General features: G+C 41.1%; 2 protein-coding genes across 2 annotated transcripts; both read left to right on the forward strand.

Annotated features, from left to right (window-relative positions):
• The first annotated feature begins 2,486 nt into the window (after positions 1-2,486).
• cplx3b (complexin 3b) lies at positions 2,487-8,765 on the forward strand. The gene is made up of 3 exons (XM_085444617.1): positions 2,487-3,053; positions 5,702-5,789; positions 6,138-8,765. Exons 1-3 carry the CDS (start codon positions 2,896-2,898, stop codon positions 6,360-6,362), a joined length of 471 nt encoding a protein of 156 aa, XP_085300743.1. The 5' UTR covers positions 2,487-2,895; the 3' UTR covers positions 6,363-8,765.
• Positions 8,766-12,039: 3,274 nt separating this feature from the next.
• LOC146718286 (growth arrest-specific protein 1) lies at positions 12,040-15,409 on the forward strand. The gene has a single exon (XM_085444518.1). The coding sequence runs from the start codon at positions 12,703-12,705 to the stop codon at positions 13,450-13,452; it is 750 nt and encodes a 249-aa protein (XP_085300644.1). The 5' UTR covers positions 12,040-12,702; the 3' UTR covers positions 13,453-15,409.
• The last annotated feature ends 2,309 nt before the right edge of the window (positions 15,410-17,718 follow it).

The raw sequence follows: 17,718 nt of genomic DNA on the forward strand, positions 1-17,718 counted from the left end.
ATCAGTTGGCAATCAACTGAGTCTCGTATTGCAAAGAGATGTGTCACAGACAAGTTACACTCATCTGCACAGACTGACTCAGATTGGTTACAGTGTGCTGGAAAATCTTTCTGCATTTATAAATTAGATGGCAGCTATTTGTAGACCTTCACCAATCTGTGTGAGAATGAGTCCAGACAGTCTGAGCTGGAGCGAGACTGTTTGGATACAGGTTGCCTCCCACTAAGTGACCTCTGCAATTGTCACTTAAAAGTGTTCACCAAGAGGTTAAGGGCCTTGTATGCTCAGTCTCAGTCTCAAATTCAATGCAATCAAAAAGCAACCACTAATTTTTGCTAGTCGCCAGAAGGTTGCCATCCTATTTTTACTCTAGTGTGACTGAGCCATTATGGTCACAACAAATCAATATGAAGTTGCTGTGAATGATCACATTCAAACTACAACAAAACATTAATTTGAATTAGTGTTTTTTTTTCATGTTTTGACCTTCACAGTCACCAGCTTTCAACCCACTACATGAACACCTATGAGAGATTCTGGACTGATGTGTTTAACACCTCCACACATTGGAAAGCTGGTGGTCTATACTCTCAGTAGGCTTGCTTTTTGGGGGCCTCTATTTCTGCGTTATAACTGCTTTGGCTGGTAGATTGCAGGATACCTCGGGTATCAGCATTAAAGATAATATGGGACATTTGGTAACCCAACGCCTTAATGAGACGCTTTATGATTGTGTTTCCTTCAATTTGTACTTGTCTGTAGTTTCATCAGTAATCGAACCGTCTAGGGCAAAATAGTGCTTTGCTGTGATTTGAGCTACATGCTATCAAATCAGTTCTGGACCCAGAAAAATCATCATTAATAACCAACAAACTAGCATTGGAATTATGAATTACTGGAATTCATAGCGCTTTGTAAACCAAAATTGAGAGCTGACACGGAGTGAAAAGCAGCCACATACCTCAATTCAGAATCACCAATAAACCCAATGTGTTTTTGGACAATGGCAGGTAGCCAAAGCTGACTGAACTGCAAACTGAAGAGGAGCACAGAAATACCACAAACATAGCACAGGACAACATAGAAAATACTGAAAAACTGTCTCTCTGTGTCTTCATAACTTGGGTGATAGCAGTGATGACAGAGCATCACAAGTATGGTGTGAAAACAGCTGGTGTATTTCTCATAATTTGTTGTACTTGCCAATAAACACGCCGCCTCGGCTCTTTTTTTTTCACGCTGCTGTGATTGTTCTGTGAAGCTCAGCCACCACATGTCCTCAAGAGAGGGATGTAGTCAATCTTTACAGAAATGTATGAGTTTAAGCATTGAGCTATGTATGTCATATATGTTATCTTGGATTAAAACCTCCTGCTAGAGCACCTGTAGTCAGGGCTAAGTAATAATCCAGAAAAAAAGTGATTGGGACCTGCACTTGGAACAGATCCCTTGGGTTTGAATATCAAAATCCAAAGGATATAAATTGATGTTGAAACATGCTGGCTAGGCAAATTCTTTCTTCTTATTCAATTTCACAGAGATTACAGTTTTGATCTTATTCACTATGTTACGTTTCAATCTATTCACCAATGGCAGCTTTGAAGTTAGGGGGAGATTTTAAGCAAGGCAGGTATAGGCTAACAGGGCCTTGCTAAGCCTGTGACAAAAAGACACTGAGACGGGCTCTGTCTCTCCTGATCCACAGGGATGGGGAAAGTAGGCCAGGCTCGGTGTCAGACTGCTGCGAGGATCAGGACACTGGAGTTGTTGACTTGTGATCAAAGTTGCTTTTCACACTTTGGATGTCAAGAATCTCACAGGAAGAGAGATTTAAAGCATCCCTCACACACATGTAGGTCATATTTTTAGAAATGAGGCTTTCTAGTTGAGTGCTACGTCATCTCCAGTAACCTCAAGAAGCAGCCAGCCTTTCACTAAAACGCATTATCTGCTCATGGAAGTTAAACTATTTACCCCGCCTGCCCCATCAAAGACACACTAACACAGCCAAACAAGCACAAAATACTGACATTACAACCTCACTTGCAAGACGTTGGATCAGTACAGTACTGTTCTGTATTACTGTGATGCAATGGAGACAAATTTACCAACTCTAGTCCACAAGTAGAATGGATATTTACAAGGGTGCTGAATCTGCCCATGCAACGTACACAGACTCATCTTGTTGGAAATGGAGCCTATTCATGTGCAGCAGACAGAGAGGACTCATCATTTCTAAGCAATTAGACCAACAAACCAAGCTAATGCCGTGGGTTAACAGACAACCATCCCACTAATTTGCAATTAATACTCTGTTTGTCTGCTGACAAACTCTGTAGTAGGCTCTAGCGCGCAGATGACCCTGACAGAGACCAAGGCACCAAAACAGCCAGGAGATACTGTGGTTCGTCACGTGTTGTTTGTCCCCCCACACCGCCTCCGGAAATCTGTCTGAATCCATTGCAAGTTATAATCAGACGGCGAATCACGGGATCCCGCGCAGCCCACGATGCCGACGCGCGCTGTGCAAGCGCACACCTAGTCCGGCGGTGCTTGGGATTGGGTGGAGGGAGTGGTGGCTGCGGACGGAGTCACAGGATTGGTAGAGTTCAGCGCCAAAGTTGTTGACTCATAGCTGAGCAGCTCCTCTCCATCCTTCTCGGCACGGAGCTGTCCAGGGCCAGTGGTGCTGAAATTCTCGGTCTTCGACGCATCGTCGGAATTATTTTCTACTTTTTACGCTTTGACTGCTCTTAGTCATCCTTTGAAAGTTACAAGTCTCATACTCGTTTAAACGGCACTTGGTTGATATCTGCCCATCATCGCTCTGCCCAAGAGCGCATCGCAACTTCAACTTCTTAACCGAACAAATCGAGGACTCTCCAAAGCGCAACTATGGCTTTCATGGTAAAACACGTGGTGGGAGGACAGCTGAAGAACCTGACAGGAGGACTGACGGAGGAGAAATCCGAAGGGGAGAAATCAGACGCCGCCGCGCAGGGAATGACTCAAGAGGAATTTGAACAATATCAGCAACAGTTAGAGGAGGAAAAGTAAGCCAATGATTGAAGTTTCTGATTGTAAAGTTGTGATGAAAAAAGCCTGTGTGTCGGGGGTGAGGGGGTGGAAACGTGGCATGCTTAAACAGTGTGTTTTTCTGTGTAAATAGCAGAAAGCCCCCAGTGCGCCGCGCGCTTTTTTTACGCACCAGTGCAATAATATGAACACTCCACGCGCAGCTGCTCCTCTCGCCCAGGGAGCTCTCCGTCTCTTTGCTTCGGCAAAAATGTGTAGCGCCGTCTTTAATTTGGGATTCCTGGAATCATTCTTCCACGGAAATGTCTACAGGGATTCGTGCCTGTGGCAAAAAATGTTCCTAATGCTGTGCGTGCGGCTGAATAATGGAGCGGACTGTGTGGTAATTAAAGTGGTGATTATTAGAGGGCAAATAACCAACAATAATACAAATTAGTTTCGGCTTTTAACCGACTCTCATCATCGTCATTATAATCATACAGAAGTAACTATTCAAAATGACAGTGATTTAAAGCCAGGGGATGCCTGCAAAAATATGTCAAATATTGCCTTTGACTTAAATTGTTGTAATTCACTTGATTTTTTCCACTTTATATCATTTCAATCTTTCCCTTATCACCTTCACCTCACCTTCCAAAGTTCATTCTTTACACGCTGTTTTATTATTATATTTATCATGTAGTTTAATTTCAGAGTGCACTAGGTGAGAATATAAGGCAACAACAAGGTCATTTGGCAGAGTTCACCCAGGAGACAGCAACTCACTATTGATTAGTGTGATCCTCAGAGCAGAACTCCACGTCATATAATAAGCTACTATAAATAATCCAGGATAGGGATTCAGATCTGGTTTTTGCAGAAAAACAAGACAAATAAACCTGATTTTATTGGTTTCTGTCTGCAAGTTTGTTCAGAACCCAAACAGCACTACATACTGTCCTGTTGTTAAAAGGAAATTATCCAAATGTATCGTCCTCATCATCTAACACGTCTATCCAAAGTGTTTCACTGTACCATGGGCAGACATTTTCAAAATGAGTGGGAGGTGAAGTCCTAACTCTAGCAGTATTAACACTCAGCTCAGCCCACTGAGCTCCATAGGAGGCATGACGAGATGCTTAATGCTCTTCCGTCATAACGTGACCTTCTTCGGAGGCGAGTTATTAGTCAGAGGTGCTGAACACGAGCATAGGTCACTGAGAAGCTCGTTCTGCTCAGAATGAAGCAGAATATGGTTTGTGAGGGTGGGTTGGCGATGCTGACGTGTCACATACACACATTTTATTACCCTCAACGCGAAGACCACAGAGACGACCCCGGTCATCTGATGCCCTTGAGAAAGAAAGGCACAAAGCCCCGGTCATTGGTTGCAAGTGAGCACCACATGGCCCTTTGGTGTTTGGCCTACTCACGTTGATATGAAGTGAACTCAGGCTCACATGGACGCCTCCATGAATGCTGCAACGCCACATAAAACGACCTTCCCCTGACACATTGGGTACAGACACTTTTTGAACCATGCCGCTGGTCTTGGAGTGTCCCTCTGCTTTTAGATGATGCTGCTGATCTAATCCTTTTAGGCATGCAATGCAGCCTCTTTCACTGTAGCTTTGCTTTGATTAAAATCATCCACAATGTTTGTGTTTGTATTGCTTTTTGTTTCTGTAATCATGCTATGCTCAACCTTGGGCTGTACACACAAAATTGTAAAGGATTATATCTGTTGACTCATAATTTGTAAGAGGCATATCAGCTGATTTAGCAAATGATGGGGGACAATTACGAATTACACTAAAGCCATAAATATTCCAGTGACACTGAATGGCAAAGGCATTGCCAGGAGCCTACAGCCTGCCCTCTGCTGGAGGCCTCATACACTGTATAATGGATTGTTTTTAAGAGTTTTAAGAGACAAATGTAAGTAGGCTAAAAGACATTTGATATGGCCCAACATTCAGTTTCACCAAGATAAGTATTTTTAAATGTCTCAGTACTTCCTATGTATTTGGTTTAACTACCTGTTTTGCAGAGTAACTCACTCTTTTCAGGTTTTCCTTTACAGACTTAAGGTATTTAACATGAATGAGGCTCATCAGGCAGACCATGCTGTACCGCTTAAGTTAGTAAGTACAGGACAGACTGACAGCATGTGAGTGGTAATGAGTGCAGATCTATTAGTCCACAACCCGAGAAAACTGAAATCCCTCAGAGGAAAGCTGGACTGTCAGGATGCTGCATCTGGGGTTTATAAGCATAAGCAAAACATGTCTTGCTTTTCTCCCCATGGCGGCACTGCTGCTGCTCCACCTTCTGTTCGCTGTATGCCCTGTAGTTAGCGTTAGGAGGACACGGGGTAACGCTAGGCTCCAAGGCCTCCATGATCCAGATTCAGCAGAAGCCTTATGTTTATTTTACAGCTGAGATGCAACTTCACTTGACTTTAGAGAAGTACCAGATTTATTTTACGGCATATTTGGTTTGTAATATTTGGTGCGATACCCACTGCAAAAGTAAAGATCTTGGAGTTAACATTTGCATTTTCTATGTCTCATTTAAATAAAAGCGCATATTAAAAATGTATATATTTATATAGTCACCTCTGGTTGGAACCTAAGCTTCACTTTTTCAATTGTGCCCCCAAAATATTTTTCGTCCTCTCTTGCAGAAAAGAACGAGAAGATCATTACGCTCAGAAGAAAGCTGAGCGAGCCACAGTTAGAACTCATTTTCGGGAAAAGTACAGACTACCAAAGGTAAATTAACTGAAATATCCAATAATCTAAAGAAAGTAAAGATAATCCTCCCCTTTAAAATCTGTATCGTGAATAGGCAATAGGAATAATAGTACTATGTTAATACTACTTTTAATCAATTGCTGAGTAATGTTCTTTCTTATTGGAATATTTAAGTGTTACTGATTCATTAATTTCATGATGTAAGGTGACCTTGAGCATCATTATTACTTCTTATTATTTGACAGAAGATCACATATTCTTATGCTTTCCAAGCCATGGAAGAGCTTGTCCTTTCTCTTGTTGGTCCTGGTGGACATGGCTATACGTCAGATATATATTATCTTTGTCCATGTGTGTCCACCTCAGAATGAGATGGATGAGACCCAAATCCAGCAGGCAGGGGACGATGTGGTGCTGCCCACAGAGCTTGCCAAGATGATCGCCGAGGACAACGAGGAGGAAGCACACAAGCAGTCGGTGCTGGGCCAGCTGTCCAACATCCAGAATGTGGACATCGACCAGCTGAAAGACAAAGCCCAGGCCACACTGGAAGACCTCAAAAAGCAGACGGAGAATTGCAGTCTGATGTGATCTGGCCAACTCCAAGCCCAGGAGATTAGAGTTTTTCTTGTACAAATATTTTCAGAGGCAGAGCTGCTCCGGGGGTAGACATTTTCTCATTGCTGTAGTGGAATGTCAGTTGGCAGAGCCACATATTAACAGTTTTTTCTGGTCGTGCAAAGTTAAACAGAAGCCTTATAGTACGATATCTTGGCTACATCTTACAAACCTACAATACAATTCTAGCCACAATGACAACCAGGTGAAACAGCTTAATTTGTTTGCCTTTTGACTTCCCGATATCTTAAAAGGTCATGAATGCCATGCATATTTTTACATAAATTGCCAATTAGCCAAAAATGTGGCTCCTCTCACTGAGATTTAGCCAATTAAAATAGCTCTGCCCTTAGAGCAGTTTCACCTCTGAGAAAGGTTTTTCCAGTGTATTAAATCCTTTACTCCCTATAACCTCCCCAGCTCTCTGTACCTCATGTGACCTGTGATAACACAATGTGATTCTGCAGCAGAGGTCGCAGGTGTGTATGTGTGTGTGTGTGCAGGATTTTCTTGCTTCCAAACACACAGCAACTGATTTCAGTGATGAACACGTGCACTTTCAATAAGCGCATCAGTGAGATCAGCTGCTTCACTGGAATGAAAGCACACATAAACAAAGCTGACACTGATTGCTGTGTTATGTTAAATTTGGGGGAGTTGATGTAGGTAAAATAAAATAAAAGCTCGCTCTGTTTATTTTTCATGTACAAATGCGCAACATGGTAGAAATGGGCTGATCTTGGTCAAAAGTAGCTTGCTAATGTTGCTGCATCAGTTTTAAATATTCTCATAGACATATCATTTAGATTTTTCTGTACTTCAGTGTGCCTTGGATGTCCGTACAAGGTTGTCTTCTTTTGAGCTCCGAAATCTAAAAGCTACTTTTTACAAAGACGAGCCTTATTGATTTTTTTTTTATTTTTGGAAGAAGTTTCAATTTTTTTCTTTTCTTCTTTCCTGTTCGATTAAAAACCATTAATAATTACCAAGCAAGCACAGATGATGTCTTGCTGAAAGTCCAGATAGTTTTGCTACGTGTAATTCATGTGTTCCCAAATTTAACCTAGCATCAATATCAACTATACTGGAAGTATTTCTGCACATATGCTGCATTTATAGGTTAAAAGAATAAAAGCTGCTCAGTTAGAAGAAATGTAAATGCTTTACAAGTTGTATGCCAAAGCCTGTGTTGATAACACTCTGACCAACATTAAGGAAAAGGCACAAATATGTCCAGATGTGTAACGACAGTGTGTGTGTGTATAAATCCAAATACAGAGTCCGCATTCAAGTATTTATGTTCTGTTAGATGTACAGGTATCTGTTTGCCTATACTGTCAACAGCGAGTCATTCTGTTTCCATCAACTCACCGGGTCTTGCAGTGTTGTCAACCATCAGGTGACCTTTGACCTGTCCTCCATCTCATTGACCCCTCCGTCTCAGTAGTGCTCTTTCGTGCTGGTGGATTTCGTGTTGTTTAGCCAGTGTGATGCGTCAAGTGGTGTCTTTGTAAAACAGAAAAAAAAAACTCACCCTATAGCCGGGAGTGCTCATCGTAGTGTTACAGAGCACTCAGTCAGTGTGGGCTTACTGTGGTATTGTTGATTAATAGCCAAGTGTGAAGGTAGGGGTGACATTAGGGAGGATGCTGTTGATGTTATGTTACATATATGCTACATTTTGCCAGTGTTCAGTTTATGTAGCAGTGGTGATGAAGGTGATGTTGGCTTGATCTCACATCTGTCCCCGATCTCATTCCTTTTATGGTTCTACGGCCAAAAACTTTTTTTCCCCGCTTTGTGTTACTTAATATTTTTCTTTTAAGTTTAAACTGTGGCCAAAAAGATTTTGTTAATTTACTGTATGAGTTTTAATTTCCTCACTGTAGGTGCCACACTACTACTGAATGAAAGCGGAGGCAACATTTTTTCACTACAGTGATTATTGTCATCTGTTAGATACACAATTATATATATATATATATCTATATATTCAGAATATTTCAATAATACGAAGAAGAAGAAAAGTTGCAATAAGTCCTTTTATAAACAGAGCTACTAGAATATGTCATGTTTCATCATGAGACGATATTCATGGGGGGAAATGAAGCCATAAAGCAAATCTCTTTGCTTTGTATGAGTGTTTGTGACTTGAAATAATAATTCAATAACTCAATAATAATAACAATATACACATATATATGATTTCTGTGGTGTCATTCTGTGGTCCAGATTTTTCAGGAAATGGCTACCATGACACGCAGTTTTTCTCCTTTGACCTTTTTGTTTTCTTTCATTGTATCTCTGTCATTCTGTTGGAAAGTATTTCAGTGACTTCTGCGTTTTAACTGCAATAAATTTTTTTATTATATTCTATTTATTAATTGAATTCATTTCTACTGTGTTTGAGTTTAAATGGCTTCGAGGTTTAGTGTGTCGTTTGTGCATGTTGTTAAATGTGCAGCAGCTTGAACACCAGGGGGCGATAAAAACACACTCACAATTACAGATTTGTTCATGAGGGAGGCTTCTGGGTGAGCCCCATAGATTGTGACTGACAAGTCAAAGCCGGGCTGTATTAACTAGTATTAGCGTTAAAACTAGTATTAAAAGATGTTAAGAACAGAATGTAATATTTCAAATGAATCTAAAAAACATCCTCATTATCTCTGGCAGCAGTGTGCTGACCGAATGAGTCAAGTAATCCACACATGAAAGAGGAAAGTTTAAAGGAAAAACCCGAACAAATAAGTGGAGAAACACAATGAATGCATTCACATATGCACCAGTTCACAGCATGCATACACACAGTAATAATTTTTAGCTCAGGGATGATTCTCTATGTGAATGCTATGAATGCAGTCATGACTTTGAAATAGGGTCCAAGCACTTAAAGCAGGAGCTTCAATCTTAAAAACTACTCAAACAGACACTGTTTCAATAGGAACAGCGACTACTGTCCATTCATCCCTGTAGCAAAGACAGTAAGTATCCGAGGACTCAGAAGCTACTTTTAACAGCTATTTGGAAGGGGGTTACCATAACAGGTAACTCTGCTTATTTGATTTGGATGCCCTTCCTGACCCAGCCCCGATGGGATTTGGGGTCAGGTCCTACCACGATTGAACTAGGGAGCTTTTCCTTGTTAGCAAATGTGTAAACTACCATATTATGGAGTCACTCTTCAAGTGATTGAGAAATGTCACTGTAATCAGACTGTCATCAAGAATAATCCGTTGACAGATTCATGGAGGGAACTCTATATTGTGGTTGAGGGCATACACACATCAGAGAGTTCAAAGGTGCAAAATCCACAAGACAAAGGATGGCAAAGATGGGGGAAAATGTAGAGTCAAATGGGCATACTGCATATTCCAAAGAGTGAGTGAGTGGATGGTGTGCACCTGAGAACTGCTACAGTCATGGAATCTGGTGGCTCTGATATCCTGTGGGGGGCTTTTTAATGGCATGGTTTGCGTTTACTTTGTCCTCTTACAAGGAAGGGTCACTGCAGGTCAATAAATGGGTGCTCTGAGGATTTTAGCAAAAATTACATTTCAGACTGGTGATGTATCCAGTGTGTACCCTGTATGTCATCCTATTACAGATGAGATAGACTCAAGTTCACCTGTGACCCTTGACTCTTGACCCTGAACTGGAAAAGCAGTTAAGAAGATCTAAAAAGGTGGATGTAAGGATGGATGGTCGTTTTTGGTGAGGTATTATTATTATTATTATTATTATTACATATATACTATTATTTTTGTTCACTTCCTTCATTTTAGAAAGCGCCTTAGTATAAATTTATATACTAAAACTAGTGTAGTTGATCATGTTTACTAATCATGAATACTGTTAAAAGGCATTACCATTCATATCATTAGATTATAAAATAGAATTTAATTATATTGCACTATATAATCGATAATAACCCATAACTCATTTGATTATTCCTATTTACACCTAAAAATTTTCTATGCTATATTATATATTTGTTAATGATTACCAGTTGTTGTTGTTGTCGCCATCGTCGTTGTCGTCGTTGTTGTTGTGTAGGTAAGGTTTCATTAGCTCAGATTGGCGCTGCAGTTGGAAGTGTTGAAATATTTGAACTTCAAACATATGCCTTCAATCTGGCTTTTGACTGAGTGTTCTTTTCAAGAAGTTACTTTGTTTTTATTACCTCATTGTGTCTAAGTTGTAGGTTTATTTGATTTTTAATGCTTTCATTTTAACTGCTCTCATCACAGCATTTTTCACAGATTAGAGCCGGCTTGTTCCCGTACATTGTGTTTTATTTTATTTATTATTTGTATTGCTCTTAATTTAACTGACATACTTTTACTTTAAAGAATATTTTCTTTATGTTATTTCCATGATGTTTTATCTTTTTAGTTTATTTTGAGTGGCTTTCACTTATTATACTCTGTTAATCATCTGTGAGACACAGTGAACTGCAGTGATTTGCATGAAAAGTGATATGCAAATAAAGTTTTTTTAATTGACTGATCTCATATATATGCACTAGCTGTCTTTTTGTGTGTTGATCTGCATGTTTTCTCTAAAATGTCTGCTCTTGTCCAAAACGTGATCAACTGGTTTTAGTGTATAAACCCAACAAAACAAAATTATATTTTAGCACTTACTTAGACTCGTTTTAAGTAATAATTGCCAGTTACAGCTTTATAAATTTCATCCAAACTTTAATTTAACACTAAAATAAATTAAAGTAAGTTAAACTAAAGTTTAAAAAGGCCCAAATTTACTATTTAAAGTGTTACTTGCAGCTCCAGTGCTGACTCTGTCCCTGTTAAAGACACAGAGCTACAATAATTACCAGAATGCTATCAGTTCTTTTGCATTCTTGCAGATTTCAGGTTGGGCACCCATCTGCTCTGTGTGGTTTGTGCAAAACTGGCACAGCCCCTCTGTGAGGGCAGACCTGAAGCTAGAAAAGCTCGTTTCCATTTCAATGGCAGGAACGCCTGGGCTATTGGTAGTTTTCAAGTGTGGTGTGAAAGGGAATAGCTGTAAAATATATTGATGCTGAACCCCTCTCTATTGATAGGCTGCAGTGCGTGAACAATCTTCAGGCTGGAAAGACACTGGGCCACCGCATGGCCAATCTGACACAATTAGGGTGAAACGGGCCAGAAAATACTATTCTCTCCCTTTCTCTTCTATCAATCGAGGCTTAAAAAACTCTGCAGAATGGGGAGACGAGGGAGGGAGACAATTAGCGAGAACCTTTAAGTGAAAATCCTCATCGGCGAGGAAGCCATCACTGAGGTTTCTCCTTGCTCCGGAGAAACAGATTTGTTTTTCTTCGCTGAAATTTGGAGCAGTGAAGTTGCAGATGTGAGCTTCTTGCAAAGGAATGCATTTTTGCAAGCTCCCCCTGCCTGCCTCCCCCTTTCACTTATGTTTTGCTACAGGAGGACCACACAGATCCTGGGTTTCATACAAGGAAAATTATAAACAGTTTCATCCAGCCTATCTCGTCATATACTGAGAGGATTTGTGCTCAGAGCTGTGCTGCTGTGGGCCTGGAAATGGGTCCCACGGCTGACTCCTCAGTGACGACCAATCGGTGGCCAGGATTGTAAATGAGAGAAGGAGGGGGAAAGGCGCGACTTTTTCTTTCTTTTTTTTCGTGGAGGAGGGGTGTTGTGGGGAAATGCTCGGCGGACCGTGAAGCGTAACAGCCAGAAGAAGGACAAAGACGCACATAGCGGGACAAAATGGGACTGAGAGAAATAGCTCTCAACTAAAAAAAACAACAAGTTTGGAATGAATGCGTGGATGGATGTTAAAAGTAGTAGCGCTGGGAAGAATCGAAACTAGCAATGGCAGGAGAGTTCTAGTGTAATATCTGAGTTGTGTACATTAATTGTAGTTAGAGTTGTAAACTTTAGATAGCCCAATGGCGCGTTTCAGTGGCCACCTCAGATTTGCACCGGTGATGCGGAGACAGACTGCACTTTGGAGTTTGGATTTCTCGTCTTTGAACGGACATGCTTCCCGAATTGACTTTTCCGTTTCTTGCAACTACGCGTGGTGAATCCCCTGAGTCCGATCTTGACTTCTACTGTTGCAAATCTCACCGGGAGGAGCCAAACTCATCCAAGGTGCAAAAGTGAGTGGAGAATTTTTGAAAGAGCTGCGGTGTTAACAGGTTGTCTGTTGCGAAAACTCTCGGATGAAAAGAAAACTTGTATGAACTTCAGTGTGAAAGTTTCTGTGCCTGAGTCGCTCTGATCCTAATGTGCTGGTGGAGAAAGTGCACGTCACCGAACTACAACTCCATCCAAGCATGAAATGTTGGTGCAGCGCCCTGGCACTTCTCCCGTGGGTGCTGGTGGCCTTGGATGCACAGCTAATATGCTGGCAGGCGCTTCTCCGGTGCCACGACGAACCCGAGTGCGAACTTGCATACAATCAATACATGACAGCATGTGAAGGTAACATCAAAGGAACTAGAAAGCAATGCCCCAGCCACTGCATCAGCGCGCTGATAAGGCTGAATCACACCCGCAGTGGGCCAGATCTGGAGACCTGCGACTGCGCTCAAGATCTGGACTGCCTCAACGCCAAGCGGGCCATAGAGCCGTGCCTGCCCCGAAGACACCCGAAGGACGCCGGAGGTATAGGGTGCATGGAGGCCCGGCAGCGCTGCGAGGAAGACAGCAACTGCCACACCTCCCTGGCAGCCTACATGTCATACTGCGGGCAGCTGTTCAATGGCCGGAAGTGCTCCTCCAGGTGTAAAGCCACCATTCAGCAGATGCTGTTCATCCCAAACGGCATGCTTCTGAACCGCTGCATTTGCGATGGAGTGGAGAGGCCTTTGTGTGAAGTGGTCAAGGAGAACATGAGCAAACTTTGCTCCATAGGAGACCACAGCGTTGTTTCAGACCCGACTAAAGGTTATGAAGATCCAAACAAAAACAATTACCCTAAAAATGACAAAAAGGTGGATTTTAGTGAAAACTCCTCTGCTTCTCAGAGCTTATCCAGAGGCGTGTTGCCCTTGTTTCTTCTTACAGCACGGATATTATACTGAGGGGATGGGTATTTTTACAGTTTTATGAATAAAATGTACTGTACAAAAGCAAAATTATCCCGTATTTAATTTAATAAGGACTTGGTAACTTTCTCAAAGACACTTGAGCAGGCGATGCTTTGCTGGCAGAGGACTTGAATTCAGGTCTGCAGGATGAGAAAGGTTATTTTTTCGTCCCTGGGCCCCTCAAACTTCTCGTGCTAGTTTCATGGTGACAGACAGCACTGTAATGGTTTGTGTAAAATTTCCACAACCTTAGTAATTCTCCATGCACATCTCACTCAGGAAGTATTTCCTTTCGATTTGTATACTGTACATGCTCCTTTTAGTTTTCCGAGTTAAAATTCCCCACCAGTTTAAGTTAAAAGAAAGCTTTTGTCAAAAATATCAAAAACATTTTCATGTAGCAGTGAGAGGAAATTAACCAGACCGTATTTTGTTGAAGCGCACGGCCACTTTGTTTGCCCTCAAACAGCTCCTGTTTATTTGGTTTGCTTTCAATGGTACTTGAAGTGTGGCCTTATTAAGACCTTGGACAAACATTGGATCCATCCAGTCTCTATTTGCTCTGCTCTCTATTTCAGGGGCCTTTTCATTGTTGCAACAGCCACACTTCAAATATTTGTAGGAACAGTGAGAGGACAGGCAAGGGTGTGTGATCAAGTACTTAAATTAACTGAAGCGCCTCTCCAGCACTCTGTCTTGTTCCCCTCCCCCATTTGAGATTGTGTTATTGAACTTTTCCTGAGACCACCCTCACCCCCTTCTTCCTCCATTCTACTGCCTACCCCATTTGAGGCCTCTAAGGAGACCCCTATCTTTATTACTGCTTTCACACTGCTGCTACACTCCAGGAACAACTGCCAGCTGCTGGAGTGAACAAGTCAACGTACAACATTTACAGTTTGTCCACAAGACTGCTCACATCTACAGGTGGTCTGACAGTGCTTTGCTTTCTTTTTCCAAAGCACAATGTTGGATTTAAGCCACATATATGTAACAAACTGTGCAAGTTAAGGATGAGTAAGTCAGGTTTTATGAACAAAACAAACTCTGCTGAACAAAACACCTAAAGTAACACCAAGCAACACTAAAGCAGCAATGCAGTAAATGGTAAACAAAACATCAAGAAGTAGTCTTGATGTTCACTGTGAGCAAACATAGTTATAATTCCTTATTTTATGTCACACAGGTTGGCTTGAAGTTGAAAGTGTTTCTTCATTTTGTCAGGATACATTTGTCAGGATACTTTTAAATTAAATGTTTTACCCAGCTATTTTCTAAATGACACACACACACAGATAAACTCAAGTTAATAATATGAGATTTTTACAACTTTTACATTTTCATGTTGGGGATCCTTTCCTCAGTAATTGTACTTTGAAGTCTTTTGTGTGTTTCGAGGCTAAAAACGTCAGAGCAAAACATCACATTCATATTTGTACTTGCACACATTGCTTTGAACAGCTGCTGCGTGGTTGATTTTACCTGTTTGCAGGTCCAGGGACTGAAACCAGCAGATTTTCAGTCTGACTTCTTACTTCCACGTTATGCTGAAAAAGGGGAAAATTAAAAACAAAGTTTTTGTTAGTTTTGATCACTTTTTCTGAAGCTGCCAGTTTGTGTCTTTGCCACTTGAAATGCAGTCTTAAACAATGAATGTTAAGTGTTAAATTATGAAGCTATAGTATGAAGAATGTGTATATATTTTACCGTCATATGCAGTAAAACAAGTGTCGCTTAAATGCTTTTAATATAAACAAATGTAGCTCAAAGTTTGTTCACAAAACCTGTTTTTTGGATGTAGTTTTCAATGTTTCCTCTCATTTTTTGGGAATATAGCAGTAAACACTTCAGCACGTCTTCCTTCCTCCAAACTGGAGGATGCGTTTTATAATACATATATGACCTAATGTAGCCCAAGAATAAAAAGGAATAAATAATGTTGAACTTTTAACCAATGTGTGCTTGATTTTTACATCATTTCCCTGTCATATTTTGGTGATCGTACATTACCTCAAAGTCAGTGGAGCATTCATGACTGTATGTGCATATTTAATGATAATATTTTTTTAAAAGTAGTGTAGAGGATCCATGCGGTAGTTTTCAACCCATTCATCTTACACACAAAAGATCTGTGGTCCAACACTCAGAGGAAACAAACTCAGTCTCAGGGGCTCACAAGCTAATGTACTTAATGCTAGTCCCAAAGCTGGATAAAAGGGAAAAGGAAGGGCATCCGGCATAAAATCAGTGCCAAATCAAACATGCAGATTCATCCATTGTGGCAACCCCTTGGGAAATAAGGGCGCATCCAAAAGTGTCTAGATATTTCAGTGGTATATGTGGCATGAGCTAAATCTGCATATAATGTGTAAACCTTCACATACTAGCACTTATTATATTTTAATCATATTTCTTCACATTAAAGTTTCACTATAAAATAGTTATATGACGTTAGCATTTTGGGTTCCTGGAAACAGTCATTCTCAAGTCAGCTAAGGGACTGAGTGGGTTTGTTTTGTCAGTATTGCTTTCAGTACTGGATCCTGTGTTAATTTTACCTTTTGTTCATTTGAAATGGGCGGTAATGGTCAGGTTGTAAGAGTTAGGAAGTTCTGAAGAGTACTATATTGCATTTCAAACACATGAGTCATAGTTACGTAGATGTAAAGCACAAAACCTTTAAAATGAAAAAGGTAGAGAAAAGCAGATAAGCCGATACTGGAAAGATTTAATCATATACCTTCAAACTTTCCCAGTGTCAGTGTGACTTTGCTAATGACCGAAAATATAATGAACTACTTCAGAGCAAGCCACCATTTGGTGCTTCCTCCACAGTTACTGAGGTATTTGCAAGTCGTTAACAAACTGTGAAATGATCATTAGCATTAGCAGTTAGGTGTGAGCTGAGCTGCACACCTGTTCTGCAAATGTTACTTTAGGCATGTCCAAATGGTACAAGCAGTCGGACAAACAAAAAAGGAATAAACTGAGGAGTAATGTTTTTCCACTATACTTGCGTGAAAAAAAACAGACCTACATTTGTTGAGTAATTACGTTTTGGAAGTTTGTTACTTGAGCTAACAGGTGGCAAATTTCAGTAACATCTCCAAGCCTGGAGAGAACTTCTATACAGCCTTTACTGATTTTTTCTTTTTTTCTTTTGTAAACCACAGGAATTCTCAAGTAGGTCCAACTGTCTGCTGCGAGATAGAGAAACAATGCAGCCTACAGCTACAATATAGCACGACTCCATCTCATGTAGTTAGACTGTCTTTGGTTCAGTCTGTCTTAACCACTGCCATGCATCTTAAAGTCGTCCAAAAAAAAAACACCCTGTCCCCCCAATTCTGGGAGCAAAGTCAAAACAAACATGCACAGAGGAGCCTTGGGGATTGTGTGTGGAGGAGAATGGGGGGTGGGGTTACAGAGGGAGCAGTGTGCTGGAGCCCATTTTCTAAATTATCTTTATTCAACATTTCTTTAAAACAAACCCCCCTGTTCCCCCAACTCCAAAGTGGGGTGACCCATGGATTTGGGAGGTTCTTATGTCACACGCATACAATGTTCCATTCATGACAGCCATGGAGCCATAGCAACTAGCCGACCTGCTCTCTATGTAGAGGGATGATGGAGTCAAGGTCACCCAGCTCCTTAGGGACCAGAACATACAAACCCCTCTTTATAGGCAACAGTGATACCAGCACTACTCGTGTGTAGCTTTAACAGTACCAAAAGAAAAAGAGAGGGAGGAAGGGAATATGGAGACTGATCGAAGCCACAATGCTGTAGGTCGTGGTTTAGGAGAGGAGGATCGGTGATGTTTTGGAGGAGGGGTTGTGGGATAAGTTTTCCATCTAAGAAGCTCCCATTCTGGGCTGCATTACTGTAAGGTTATTCAGCAGACTTTTTAAGAAGGCAATATAAATTGGCAGTACTCCCAGAAACAACAAAGCAAGCACAAGGGTCAAAATTGCATCCAAAGTTTTCCTGGCAGCAACATGCTCGCGCTATGATTAAAGCAAAGAAACTGAGCCAACACCACGGGCACCGACAGCCAATTACAGCCCCCTCCATAGCACAGCCACAAACTCATCACCCAATGGTTCTTCATCCCGTTGCTTCGGGGCCATGCTGTTTCTGCTCTAACCATACGGTCTGGTACTGATTTACACCTGGCATGACCAGGTGATTGTTATTAGCTAAATGAGAGCACAGAAAACAAACATTAATCTGAGTCCTGGTTTTGAAGACCGCTCGTAA

The sequence above is a fragment of the Copadichromis virginalis genome, linkage group LG1, assembly GCF_057382275.1.
Source record: "Copadichromis virginalis isolate Kocher_CV1m ecotype Utaka linkage group LG1, C_Virginalis_male_GT1.1, whole genome shotgun sequence".
Taxonomy (NCBI): Eukaryota; Metazoa; Chordata; class Actinopteri; order Cichliformes; family Cichlidae; genus Copadichromis; species Copadichromis virginalis.

What these genes read in the sequence shown, in the direction of transcription:
- LOC146718286 (XM_085444518.1), top strand. Translation starts at nt 12,703, where the DNA reads ATGAAATGTTGGTGCAGCGCCCTGGCACTTCTCCCGTGGGTGCTGGTG.
- cplx3b (XM_085444617.1), top strand. Translation starts at nt 2,896, where the DNA reads ATGGCTTTCATGGTAAAACACGTGGTGGGAGGACAGCTGAAGAACCTG. An exon ending in CAACAGTTAGAGGAGGAAAA is followed by an intron (nt 3,054 to 5,701) that starts GTAAGCCAATGA and finishes CCTCTCTTGCAG; the next exon opens with AAAAGAACGAGAAGATCATT. An exon ending in AAAAGTACAGACTACCAAAG is followed by an intron (nt 5,790 to 6,137) that starts GTAAATTAACTG and finishes TGTCCACCTCAG; the next exon opens with AATGAGATGGATGAGACCCA.